The sequence below is a fragment of the Pygoscelis adeliae genome, unplaced genomic scaffold (assembly GCF_000699105.1).
Source record: "Pygoscelis adeliae isolate BGI_AS28 unplaced genomic scaffold, ASM69910v1 Scaffold42, whole genome shotgun sequence".
NCBI classification, from domain to species: Eukaryota; Metazoa; Chordata; class Aves; order Sphenisciformes; family Spheniscidae; genus Pygoscelis; species Pygoscelis adeliae.
In genome coordinates, this window is record NW_008824283.1 from 9,117,110 (window position 1) to 9,130,016 (window position 12,907).

At 42.3% G+C, this 12,907-nt stretch overlaps 1 protein-coding gene across 1 annotated transcript in view; it reads left to right on the forward strand.

Annotated features, from left to right (window-relative positions):
- The window catches only part of PIEZO2 (piezo-type mechanosensitive ion channel component 2), a 270,740-nt gene that overhangs the window by 141,308 nt on the left and 116,525 nt on the right, over positions 1-12,907 (forward strand). Inside the window, exon 8 of the mRNA XM_009318585.1 lies at positions 2,549-2,762. Within this exon, the coding sequence (XP_009316860.1) occupies positions 2,549-2,762 (214 nt within the window). The remainder of the gene's footprint in view (positions 1-2,548; positions 2,763-12,907) is intronic.

Consider the following 12,907-nt stretch of genomic DNA (forward strand, 5'->3'; position numbering starts at 1 on the left):
GCCCTCCGGAAGTCCATGGTTGCAGTTTTGCTGCCTCCCCTCCTTACTTCACCGAGAATTGAGAATTTTACCATTTCATGGTCGCTAAGCCCAAGACGGCCTCCGACCACCACATCTCCCACCAGTCCTTCTCTGTTTGTAAACAGGAGGTCGAGCGAGGCACCTCCCCTGGTAGACTCACTTACCAGCTGTGTCAGGAAGTTGTCTTCCACACACTCCAGGAACCTCCTAGACTGCTTCCTCTCTGCTGTGTTAAGTATATATAAGTATACTAGTATATGAAGTATAAAACAATAGTACAAAAAATGCTTGGTATTGAATGACGGAGGCTGGTCAGATGTGACTCTTTTAGTAAGGCAGGCTCTTTCAGTAAGGTAAGATTATCTGACAGCCTTACATGTAGCCAAATGCAAAGTAATAAATCTAAAAAGGGAAAAAAAATAGGTTATGTGGATCACCATGGTGCCTGACATCAGGGAAGAGAGATGCTGTAAAAAAAAAAAAAAAAAAGCGATAACTATAGGCAAATAAACATGGTTTCGGTGCCATTCTGAAGTTGCATGGGTGAACATCACCCAGGGAGGATGAAGCAGAAGGATCATGCAGCAGTGGCAGGGACAATTTCTTATGAGTGGCGTTGGGCAGCTTGTCTGCGGGACTCCAACACACGCTGAGAGCTGGGAGGTGTTCGGCGGAGAGTTACAAAAAGGACTTGAGGTCTGGGAAGCCTGTATTCCAGAGAGAAACCTCGAGCTTAGTTAAATACTTCCTTACTTACCGTGCCAAGAAAAGAAAAGATGGTGATTTGACTGCAGCCTTGAAGTACTGACAAAGGTACAAAGTGCCTACATTTTTTTAACAGACATCTCATCTAGTAGAAGTTATAATACAAGCCAATAGTTAAGTGGTAAACCTAGGCAATTTCAGACCAGAAATAAATTTTGAACTTTTCACAGCCAGAGTAATTGGCCATAATAAACAACTTTTTTATGGTTATAGTGTATTCTCCTTCTCCTAAAGTGTTTAAATAAAGATGAAGTATCTCTGAAAGAAGAAAGGAAATAGTTACAGCCTTGAGGCAGCAATTGCTGGGTGAAGTTTTACAGCCTCCATCATGAAGGCAGTAGGAATAGATGATCCCTGTGGTCCTGTCATGCTTTTAAATCTGTAAGCCAATGGAAGCACCAGCAGGTTATATGCTGGAGCAGAGACAAAGCACCCCAGTCTAAAGACTTGGTCTAAAGTACGACGTGAAAGGATGTGATGATGAAGCTCAGGCAAAATGACCGTGGACAAGAGTCCTTACAGTACACATATTTTGCCCAGCATCACGTGGTTGTGACCACCCCAGCTTTTGACAATTTCTGCCAATAAAATCCAGTGTGAAGCCCCCTACCTCCCGAGACCCTCCCTCTCTCCTTCCCCCTTGCAAGGACTCTGCTCTGCAAAGGTTGTGGGTGGAAATGCACAGGGCCACCGTTCGGGCACGTCCCAAGTTTGTCTGGGCAGTGCCTGGGCTCAGTCCAACTGGGGACTGGCCCCCAGAGCGTTGCCCCCAAAAAACATGGCAAGCCGGCACTTGGCAAGGCGTAAGTCCTCCTGCCGGAGTGGCCGGCCCAGCTGCAGGGCCAGTGGGTGTACCGGAGCCACGGGCCACCGGGAGCCTGCAGATCTGTCCTGAAGGAAGGCGGCTCTTAGACATGCACTAGTGAAAAACTTCAAAATAAATTGAGGCAGGCATCCCTATTAGCTTCAGTGCTGTTACTTTAGAGATTCCACTGGACTGCTGTGCTGGATGTAAGCTCTCTTATATCATTTTCTCCTGGTTTCCACTGTTAGACATGTATGTCTTTCCTGCTTCCTCACTTATTTTTGTAGGCTATCCACAGAGCACCGGGTCTTCCCCACCCCAAGTGAAATACTCTGCTACATGTGCAAGAGCAAAACCAATATACATATGTAAGACAGCAAAGTCTTTTTCATGTGCAAATTACAAGTGTCTATGAGTTAAAAATTCTGAAAAATCAAACATTTACTGAATATCCTCTAGATACCTTTTATTTTCAGTATATGCATCATGCTTTTTTCATTTTTAGTAACTCAATATATCTCAAGATTTATGAGAGGAGGCTTTTCACTGTTCATCCATCATGCCAATTTAGCATCTTGTACTTAAAACTCATTTTAAAATCCAATACATCAGCGCTCTCAGGCACAGTGTCTCTGTTGGCTGGCCTTGAGCCACATTTCTGGTTTTCTCCGTGCTTTGTGAAACATCTTTACAAAGAGAAGATTTCATCTCAGAGGAGGGTCTGGAGAGTGGTTGTGTACTAAATGCTAAGGTATGGCATAAGTGAATTGAACAAAAAAAAAAGAGGATCCTTTTCGTCTAGTCTCAAAGCTAATAGCAGTCTTAAGAGCTAATTGTAATAATTAGCATAAACACTAATTGGATTAAATTGTTTGATACACTTCTTGTCAGACTTAAGGTTTAAGAAATGCCGATATTCCTACACCTTTCCAACCCTCCACATTTTTATTTTCACAGGTATGATGGTGCCATCTTTGACCTCAGCTGTGTATTTCTTCGTATTTTTGGGCCTGTGCACATGGTGGTCCTGTTGCCAAGCATTTGATCCGCTGATATTCAGCTGTCTGTGTGTATTAATGGCTATATTCAGTGCGGGGCACTTGATTGGACTTTATCTGTACCAGCTACAGTTCTTTCAGGAGGTTGTTCCACCAAAAGATTTCTATGCCAGGTGAGAGAAATTCCTTTCCTGCTTAATTGTGGGCATACGATGCAATGATTTGTTATCACACGTTGATGCAAATGGTCTTCCACATAATGCTTTGACAAATTGTATGCATAGCTTCATCTTCAGTCTTGGAAGAGTCAAAGCATTTCGGACGGAGTGGTTTTGGATGATAGAGAGAAGTCCTGTCTGGGCAATTGTTTACCGAGAGCTAGGGCAGGTTAGGAGGGGAAGGTGATTTTTGTTCTGTTCAGAGTGATCCTCAGATGCGAGTGAGAATGATTTGGCTGAGACAGGAGATGAAGGAAATCAGTGGCAGCACTGAGGCAAAGGCAGTGTACTACAAATGTGTATTTTTGGTAGAGGAAAAGAAATGTTCCAAGGTCTAAAGCCGTAGTGTCCTAACTGGGGCAAAATGCCTGTGTGGTGCCATCCCTGTGTGCAGAGACCGAGGGCTGCTGTGGTACTTCACCTGCTGTGCGTAATACTGGTCTGTTAATATAAAAATTCTCTGTGGTCATGCAGAACGTGCCGGTTTTACGTTCATACGGAAGGTATATCACGTAACTCAAAAAGCAGCATTTCTAGTTGCTGCTGCAGTAAATATTGATTGGGTGTGATTTCACTGACCCTTTAATTTTTTTGCATGCTTTTATACTGTAATCTAAAATAAGATGGATGTATTTTACTCATTACTACTTTTTCTTCTGCTGGATTATGATTGCAAATAGTTTTTATGGTATGTATTTTTAGTGTTGTAGTAATCCTCACATTAAACTAAATGTAAACCTTAACTTTATTTCTAGTAAGCTGTGCTGGTTTTGGCTGGGGCCTACTGTTCCTTTTAAATATTTTAAGTTGAAGGTGAAAGGCTATTAGGTATACTGGGGAGAATCAATTAATGATTTATATCTCAATGCACCATTAAAAGCAGTAAAAAATGAGCTGCCTAGTTACAGTAGCTGGTGCTTTAATACTTGTTTTGACATTCTATTTAGTACAGGTTAATAGATGTGTGTTTTGTGATGTTGGAATCACTAACTTGAGGAGGCTGGTTGGGAGGGCATAACGTTACCTGAAAAATCGGAAAAGATCTGCTTAGTTTAGGTTCTTTTGTGCCACCTAGAGGTTAAGGTAGGAGAATGGACGATTTTTAGTACTAAGTAGCTAAAATGCTCACAGCTAAAAGGCTCCTTAAAGCCTTTGTATTATTTTCTCCGTGTATTAAGAAAAGAAAGAAAATATGGCTTCAAAATTCTCAACTATTTGGCTACGAGGATATAATCTCACAGTGTTTTACCACCAGATAGCAATAACAGTTTCTCAAGGAGAGGAAGTATGTGTTTCATAACGTTTTGCCATAGTATGTGAAACTCTCTTCATATGCATAATTTGTAAAAGTCCCTTTTTTCTTTTGATTATTTTTATTATTAATTTTCAATTACTTTAATTTTCATTTACTTTAATTTTCAATTAACTTAGTGTCAAACTTCTTTCCTGCATTAAGTTATTTTTTGGTAAATAGCATATTTCTACATTTTATGATAAAATTTCATTCAGTACAAATATGCCACTTTAACTTAGTCACTAATTTTTGAAAAGAAAAAATCTGCTTGCAAGTGAGTTGTCTCTGCCTCATTGTAGAAAGAAAAAGCACCTTCAGAAAAAGTCCCAGCGCTGGACTTTGGAGTATGTACTGACCTTTTTGTAAGCAGAAAATGATGTTATCTTCTTGCAGACTTTCTCTTGAACTGGTACTGTTGGGTACTCTGCCTTTTACACATGATATCATGTGAAGGACTGATGTTCTAAATTACACAGGAAATTATGTTTGAATGTACAAAACACGGATGACAACTCAACAGAAGGTGCAGTAAATATATCTTCCTTGTTTCTTTAATCACAGCTCTTTCTGCTGTGGATTTGCTTTGATCTACTTTCAGGGAGATGTGTTTGAAGAGCATCAAGACAGGTCTTACCAGTGCTTGGAAGTGCAAATCTGAATGTGAGGAAAAGCCAATAATACGATTTTTAATGATTGGAGTAGGACTGGTGCGTAAGCAGTGGCTAGAGGAGGAAAATGAGAGACACATGTACTGGAATGGTGCAGAAAAAATACTTTAGCATTTTTCGTCCTAGAAGAAATTTGATACCTTGCTATTTTATGTACCATCCTGGTTTGAAGCAGAGCTAAATATGCAGAGTTCCCATTAATACTAGTGGGTGGCTTGCATTGGTAAATTACATACTGAGAAAAGAATCTGATTCCCCAAATTCTTCTCTGCTGTTGTCACCCAGAATATGTTGTTTAATGTCTTTTTACAAGAGGAGATCAGCAGATCGTTCTCATACTTAGTTGTACGAACTCTCCTTACTTAGTTGCAGTAAACTCACTGTATGAAAAAAAATACAGCAGGTAGATGTATTTGCGTGTGTTAGTTTTAGTGCCATTACAAACAGACCTTTATCCATATATGAAGGGGAGCTGAAACATAAGGAAGAAGGGCTTTTATTTCTCTGTAAAGTTTTGAGGGGTCGATCCCCAGGTTAAGCTCTCCTCAGGTGCCAGGGCAGATGTGAAAACTATTCCTGTTGGGCTGCTGGTGGATATTATTTCTCTCTGCAGAGCCTAAGGGTGGCATTTTAAAAAGCTGCTAACATTGTTATTTCTGAGTTTGAGTTCTCAAGTTGACAAGAAATGTACAAGTTGTTTCTGATCAACAAAAAAGGTGTTGTCTCTGAATAGTAATGCATTCAGCTTGCCACTGTATCGATTGATTTCAGACTAAATGAAGTTAGACTATACCCAAGCAAGCTGGAAAGTTCTCAAGTTAACAGTATCTGTCAGCTAAGATATGCATCATCCTTGTGCTGCTCCTTCCTTTTAAGAACCTTCAACTCAAAATTCAACACCTAGGATTGTAAGAAGTGACTGAACAGTGTCATCAGAAGAAAGCAGTTTTCTTGAAAGGGATAGTCTGAAATCTGGTGAATATACATATTTTGCCCTGAAGCCCTATGGCATTCTGCAAGCAAAGTACTTCCCCCAAAAATAGGATACTGTGATAACATAGACCTGTGTATTTGCCATAGTGCTGTTAACAAACATGAAGGCACCGATCTCCTACAAAGTTGCAGATCTGCTGTTGCAGCTTTCTGGTTCTGCGATGTGCAGATAGAAGAGGCATAAACACAAATGCCCACCTAAATGCCATCCAATGCGCACTAGGATCTGCAGATTGAAAAATGTATAGGGTACTGAAATGTCTGAAGTATAGCTGATGTGTCAGGGGTAGGCACACTAGTGGCAGAGCTTGCATGAAGCTGCCTCTGCCACTAACAGCTTTTCTTCTCTAGACCAGCCCGCAGTGGAGAAGTGAGCAGCGGTCGTTCAAGGCAGTGCTCTAACTGCCTTGGAAAGCGTGGTCCTAAATGGCGCTGGAGGACCAACATAAATAAGGCTGAACCTACCCTTCAGTTAGGAGTTACCTAGCTGCATAAATTAACACTGGTTAATTACCAACTGATCTCTGTCAAATAAAATGTCCACACTCATTTATAACTTCATTTAAAATAGGTACGTTCTGTGTTGACTTGCTGCCGTATCGCAAAATTGGTGATCTACAGAGATGGGAAAACAATAGCAACAAGTATCCATTTAAAGCAAAATTCAGAAAATATCGTATTTCTGCCATAAAATTCTTTTCACCTGAGTTAACAAAAACAAGTCAATGAGCTAAAATGATTTTAGAAATTATGTACACAGTGCCACAGCCTGAAAAAATATGCAATAATATGTTTGCCATTTTTCAGATTGCTGCCTCCTTTCTTCCTGATGTTGTTTATTTTGGCAAAAGGATGTAATTGGGGCAATGATAAGGCCTTGCCAACATGAAGAAATAGGATCAGTGCAGCGGTATGAAGTTTATCCTGAGTCAGTAAAGTTATTCCTGTCCAAAACTGTGCTTATAAGCGTATTCATTTAAAGATCCAGTAATCCAATGTAAATGAAAACCTATGTGCTTTCTTAGAGTTTTAGGTCTGTCTTGTATTGCTTGTAGTTTTCAGGCGAGCAATGTTCAAAATAGTTTGAATACAAATGGTTTCGTCTATGGGAAGGCATCACCCTTATAAAGTGAGGCAAACCTAGGCATCCAGGGAGTGTCGTCCACTTCACAATGGTACATTATTTCACATTTTTAAGTGAATGGGAATTTGGAATTACACAACTGATTGCTTTGTTGCAGTCTTGCAAGGTGGAGTTTGCAAGTTTGACAAGGTGGAGTATTTGAAGTTCATTCATGTATCCTACATTGAACTGCCCTTTGGCTGTTGCAGTCTGAGTGGGGAAGTCTAATCTAAGGCTGTCTTTTCAACAGGAAATTTTCATTTGAAAGATGCCTATAAATCTCTTCAAGCAGGACTTTTTAAATAGGTTTTACAGTGATTAGGAATAAGCTTGCTTAAATGACTCTTATTTTTGGAGGGAGTGTTATACTGATATTTGCTACAGATGGTAGACTCAGAATATACAGTTTGTTTTCAGATCTATCTGAGACAAGTCCAGTCCAAAATCCTCCATTTGAACTTCCTGAAAGCTTTGATCTAGATTCAGAATGTGTAGCCCAAATGCTCTGTTTATCTGGGGTAAGAAGTGAATAAATGTTTAAGCACAGTCTCAAAAATATTCCTGGACTTGTCAGATCAAGGTGGGACATCCAGCTATAATTTTTTTTTTCTAAATTAGAGGCTAAGTGTGCTAATAGAATCTCAGCAGGAGAGCAGGTATTGCCAAAATAGCAAGATGTAGCTGATCGATGACCTTGTTGGCAGTGTCTTGCCTCGCTCCAGGGCAAGGCACGGATCTCCTGCTGCTTTTGTAGCTCCACTGGAGCCAAGAGCTGGGCAACATGTTTCACCTGAGCTGCAGCCACTGTTAGTCCTTGCTGCAGACCATCTTTGTCACCTGTCTCAAGGGTGGCTCACCTCTGAGAGGCAGGATATTCTTACCCCCGTATGAATTTCTGAGGTTTTTGGAGTTGCCTTGTAACCTGGTCATAAGCCAGTGTTTGACAAGGTGGAGTATTTGAAGTTCATTCATGTATCCTACATTGAACTGCCCTTTGGCTGCAACAGCTTTCATGCCTTCTGCCTGATTTTTTTAGCCACTTACCACCATGGTACGGCAGCACCCGCTGCCAGGGCAGAGACCCCTGGATACATGCCATGTAAAGACACTGCACCGCCCTTCTTCTGTTTCCATCATCCTCTATCAACAAAAGCACAGTCTGTAGTCGCAGAGCATGCTCCAAACCATGCCAGACTAGCCACCACGTTTGCCACGATGACCAGATTAGGTTTGAGAGCCAGGATTTCTCTCTTGCAGAGGAAGAGAAGTTAGCTAATTGACCTTATTCTTACGGAAGTTTTGCAGCTGAGTTTCATACTGGCTGTATAATGTACCACATCTTAGGAGACTATTAATTCTCCTTAGAAGGCTTTAGCCTCTGTGCTTTCTTAGAACTTTATCCTCAGCTTCATTATCTTTTTTTGAATTATTTTGCAAAGGAAGTGAATTATTCTGTTAACAGCTTAGAAATGCAAGTTCATACTCCCGTTAACAAAAGACAGCAATCATCCTTGCTATTATCGTAATCTCTTTCTAAACGACAAAGTAGCCCAGGGCAGGTGGGCTAATCTAGGCTCCCTTTCCCATGAAAGGCTGGACGAGATGATCTTTTGAGGACCCTTCCAACCTGGGCTATTCTATGATTCTGTCATTCTAAGTGCTCTTCTGAATTGCATGATTCTGTAAAATATGTTTTGTCTCAGGATTTTGTGTACCATACAAAGTGAGTTTCTCAATATTATGCTAGGAAATGTTTCTACACTACACAGTAAACAGTCCATTTGCTGTCAGCTGAACCATCAGAGTCTGTGCAGTCTTCATTTTTTATTAACTACCTAATAATGTATATCTGGTGTCCAAAAAGATTCACACCTATAGCTGTGACTGGTGAGCAGACAGTTACCAGAATTCATGACAGCATGGCAGAAGAGTTGAAAATATAGGTGAACCAAGGAATACTGGAAAATTCATAGTAAACCATCTAACCTTCCCCATTATGTTTGTTTCTCCTTCCTAAGAGGAAGGTCTACTGGTTCTTAACAAACCTTGCATATTCTTTAGTTCCCTTTTAGTGTCTTAATTCACTGGAACAAGCTGGTGTGGTTTATATCAGAAACTGCTCAACATGACTACAAAGAAAGAGTCCTGTTTAGTGAACCCTGCTCAGAATTTCATTACAAACTTGTTACAAGACTGAAAAAGATTAATATAATTTTTAACTGTTTTGTGTTTTGCACTTTTAACCATTCTGATAGCACTGTCTGGAATATCCAAATGCGATAGGAGAACAGTGGTGGAGTTCCCAGTCAGTTGTAGCAAGAAAGCCTTGGAAACGTTGCAAAACTACTTGCTGTTGTGAGATTTCCAGCTTAGCGTCTGCCACACGGGCATTCCGAGATTCATCCAAAATGAATTCACCTCTTTCAACGCTTATTCACAGGGATTCCTTGGAGATTCACTCATCAGCGAGCATGTAATAAATGTCCATGCTGCGCTCACTTTATAGGAGAGTTGTACTCAACATTGATTTAAAATGGTTAGCTCAGGTTTTGGTGGAAGTCCAGTAGTGACAACAGGGAAGTCAGTGCAAACGTACCCAGCTTTACTAAGGAGAACTTGTAGCCCTTGCTGATCTTTACATGGTCATTAATACTCATCTCTTTTTGCTACATACTGCAGTTCTTTAAAATCACCAAATTCTTGTTTGTGCCAGGATTTACAGCAAGTTTGAAACTTTCTGAGAAAAGCAACAGATGAACTAGTAAGTAAACTGCAGCAGTTTCTCTGGCAGAGCAGCCCTTCCCAGCCTCCCTGGCAGCCTGTGTGGTGGTGGCTCTCCATCCCCACGACGGAGCCGTCGACATTCACCATAACTGCTGCCCTGCGCGAAGTGCCAAATTTAGCCTTGGCAGAAGCAGGCACAACTTTATTCATGTTACTGACGTTACACCACGGGTGATTTACATCCCTCTGTCTTCCCCTGGACTTGAAAGGGATGTAAACCGAGAGGCATGCTAAGACCTTTTAAAAACAACGGGTTTCTGCATGCGGGAAAGACCAGTTTCTGAGCCGCGTTTTGCTGCAGCAGCGAGCCTGCGGCTGGTGAGCTCTCTGGCAGCCTGGCAGGGGCTGGCCCTGGCCACAGGTGGTTCTCGTTAGTGGGGAGAGGGGAGCCTTGGCGCTCCCAACAACGTGTATGCTGTATCCGGAAACTGAGCGTAAGCTGCAAACATAAAAATCAGTCACCGTCGCATGACATAATGTTGGCGAATTGCCACTGCCTTGCTGTCTCCTGCCCCCAAGTAGCTGTGTGTTACCGTAAGAACAGCCGAAGGTGCCCCTTTCTTGGGATGCGTTGAAATGTCGGGATGAGAGGGACAGAGGGACATGACAAAGATTTTACAGGTGCTGACGTATCCTGATAAACTTCCTGCTGTTTCTGGTTTGAAATGGGTGTGCAATTGCTCTTGTAACAGAGCCTTCCCACTTTTGCGTCCCCTAACCCGTGTGACTGGCGTGGGACCAGCACACCTCTCCGCTAACAGAAGCTCTGCTCGTGGTCAGGGAGAGCTGCATCGCTCCACACCCCCATACACACCGTGCGTCTGCTTATGTGTATCTGATTCCCACGCTGACACTCGAATACGGACTCCCTGCCCGTCACAGGCTGTCCTGTGTGGACATGCAGAGGATATCTGTGAAGAAGTGACCCTTTAATTTTCTTTTTGTGGTGTTTAAAGAACACAGTTCTGCATGCTATGATCATTGAGCAAGTGTCTGAAAAAAAGGACAGAGAAGGGATGGACAGACATCAACCCCTCTTCTACCAGATTCGGATCGCTATTGCTTTTTGGTATTAGGAGATGTGGATTATAATTAGCAAACTGCTCTTGGCATTAAAAGCTTGTCTTTACTGTTCTCCTGAGATCTGCTCACCAGCTTTTATTTTCATACTCTGGCATGCCCAGAAATTGTGATGATAAATATTTAGCACTTACGTAGCTCTGTGTTTTCAGCTCAATATATAAACATTGACAAATGAATCATCCCACACTCCTCAGAGGTAGTACAAAAGGCAGTCCTGACTAACCTCAGTCGAGCACATACCAGGGAATTAGTCCTTGTCTGCACGAGAGGCGGTCTCCATCACTCAGAGTGGATGTGCTTAATCTCTTGTTTATGTTCATTTAGCTGAAGTTGGGAACTTACTGATAAACACTGAGCCAATCAGGTACAGTTTATAACCGATTTAAAATCAGCTCTGTTATACAGCTTTAGTTTTGAAATTAGTTAATTAGGCATTTTCCCCACATTTCCTAAGCCTTATTGTTCATTGTCCCACTATCTTCTTTCCCATATCTTGCTGTTTTGTTCTTTTTCTGTTTAAAAACAAATGGGAATCATAACTTGCATTTCTGCCTTAGTGCATTCTCTGCTAAAAAAGAGTATCTTCTTTGCTCATATTTTCTACTGCAGAATCTCTTAATTTAGGTATCAATCACTCTTGCTTTTTTTTCAATCCGTTTCACCACCAGCTGAGTAAGTGGAAAATCTCTTTATCCTCTGCATGCATCACTGAACCTAGCAGACTGTCCCAGTGTGACTGAAAAGTATCATCATTCCCTTTCAGAGGTGGAAAAATTCCCTAACAGAAAAGTTAGATGAATTACATAACCCCCCCAGATAGCCAGAGCTTGGAATAAAACCCAAAGTTTTTGGCTGGACTCTGTGTCCTTAGGCTCCTAGATCACAGAGCAAGTTACCTCAAAGTTAAAATGAGTATGAAGCTACACTTTAAAACAATTTCTGTTCTTCTGCATCTGTCATTCTAAGAGGTAACAGTAAATGTCTTAAGCTGGCAGGCAGTTGCATGGCTAGTTGTTGTATGGGTCACTTGCATGTTCTGGTCACGTAGCACCACGCTGCTAAATGCTGATGCTCACTGGGGTTATTTGAGCACGGTCTCCTTTTCTTAAATGATTTCTGCTGAAGCTTTACACTCCATGGGCTAGCTGCGTAAACACATTTGTCCTTCTCCCAGCACCTGAGCTTAGGACAAGAAGGCTGTCCGTGGGCTGCACTACCTGTCTGCGTGTTGGGAGCAGGCTGTCCTCCCTTCGCATCCCCGGCTCTGCCTGTGTGAGACTTTCTGAGGTGGGACTGTTGGCTCCTTTCCTTTCAGCACCTCTGCCAACTCACTTTGAAAAACCAATAACCTCAGTTACTAATTGGCGCGGAAAGACGTCGTTAAGCCATGCCTCCTGCTGTGTGCTGAGGTGTCCAAGCTCACCCTCTGGCAAGGGGAAGCCTTTGCGGCCGTGGATGTTTCTGAGCATGCCTTTGGTTTTCCCTCTCCCGCTTTCCACATGGCTCCTTAGAAACTTGGACTTGTTTTCTCACTACTTTCATCTCTGAGTAGAAAATGCAACTAAACATTAAAAAATTTTAATTTTGTCGGCACGATTTGGGTGGCATCCTTGCCCAAGCGGTGCTGTTCAGTATAAGTTGCTTTTCATTCCCCCATATGGTCGCGGGGAACGTACGTGTACATGAGGAAGGGGAGCGGGTGGCAAACCACGGCTGCTGGTGCCAACCAGCCTCCTCCACTGGGGTGGCTTTTCTTTCTCCATCCTCTCATCCCAGCAGTGCCGCCTCAGCTCCTGCAGCCTCTGTGCTCCCCGAGTTGCCTCCGGTTTGTAGCTGAAACTGTTTGAAAAAAACCCCTGCTGCATTTGCAGTAGTTTTATTTTAGTGACAGGACAAACAACTATCTACCTAACTCTCTACCTAACGTGAGCCAGGCTGCTGCTGTCAAATCAGTGACACTGCTGGTCCTGGTGAGGAAGTACCGTGTTGAAGGAGACACTCTAGCTAAGGTATCAGGCAGGGCCCCTAATGCAATTTCTTCTGCAGCTTTATCCCCATTTCACCTTCTTGCCGTCCTGTCTGGTGGACCTCCCTCTGCCAGATGCTCAGCTGTCTGATCGGGATGAAAAGATACTGGAGTCGCTGCTTCAGCATG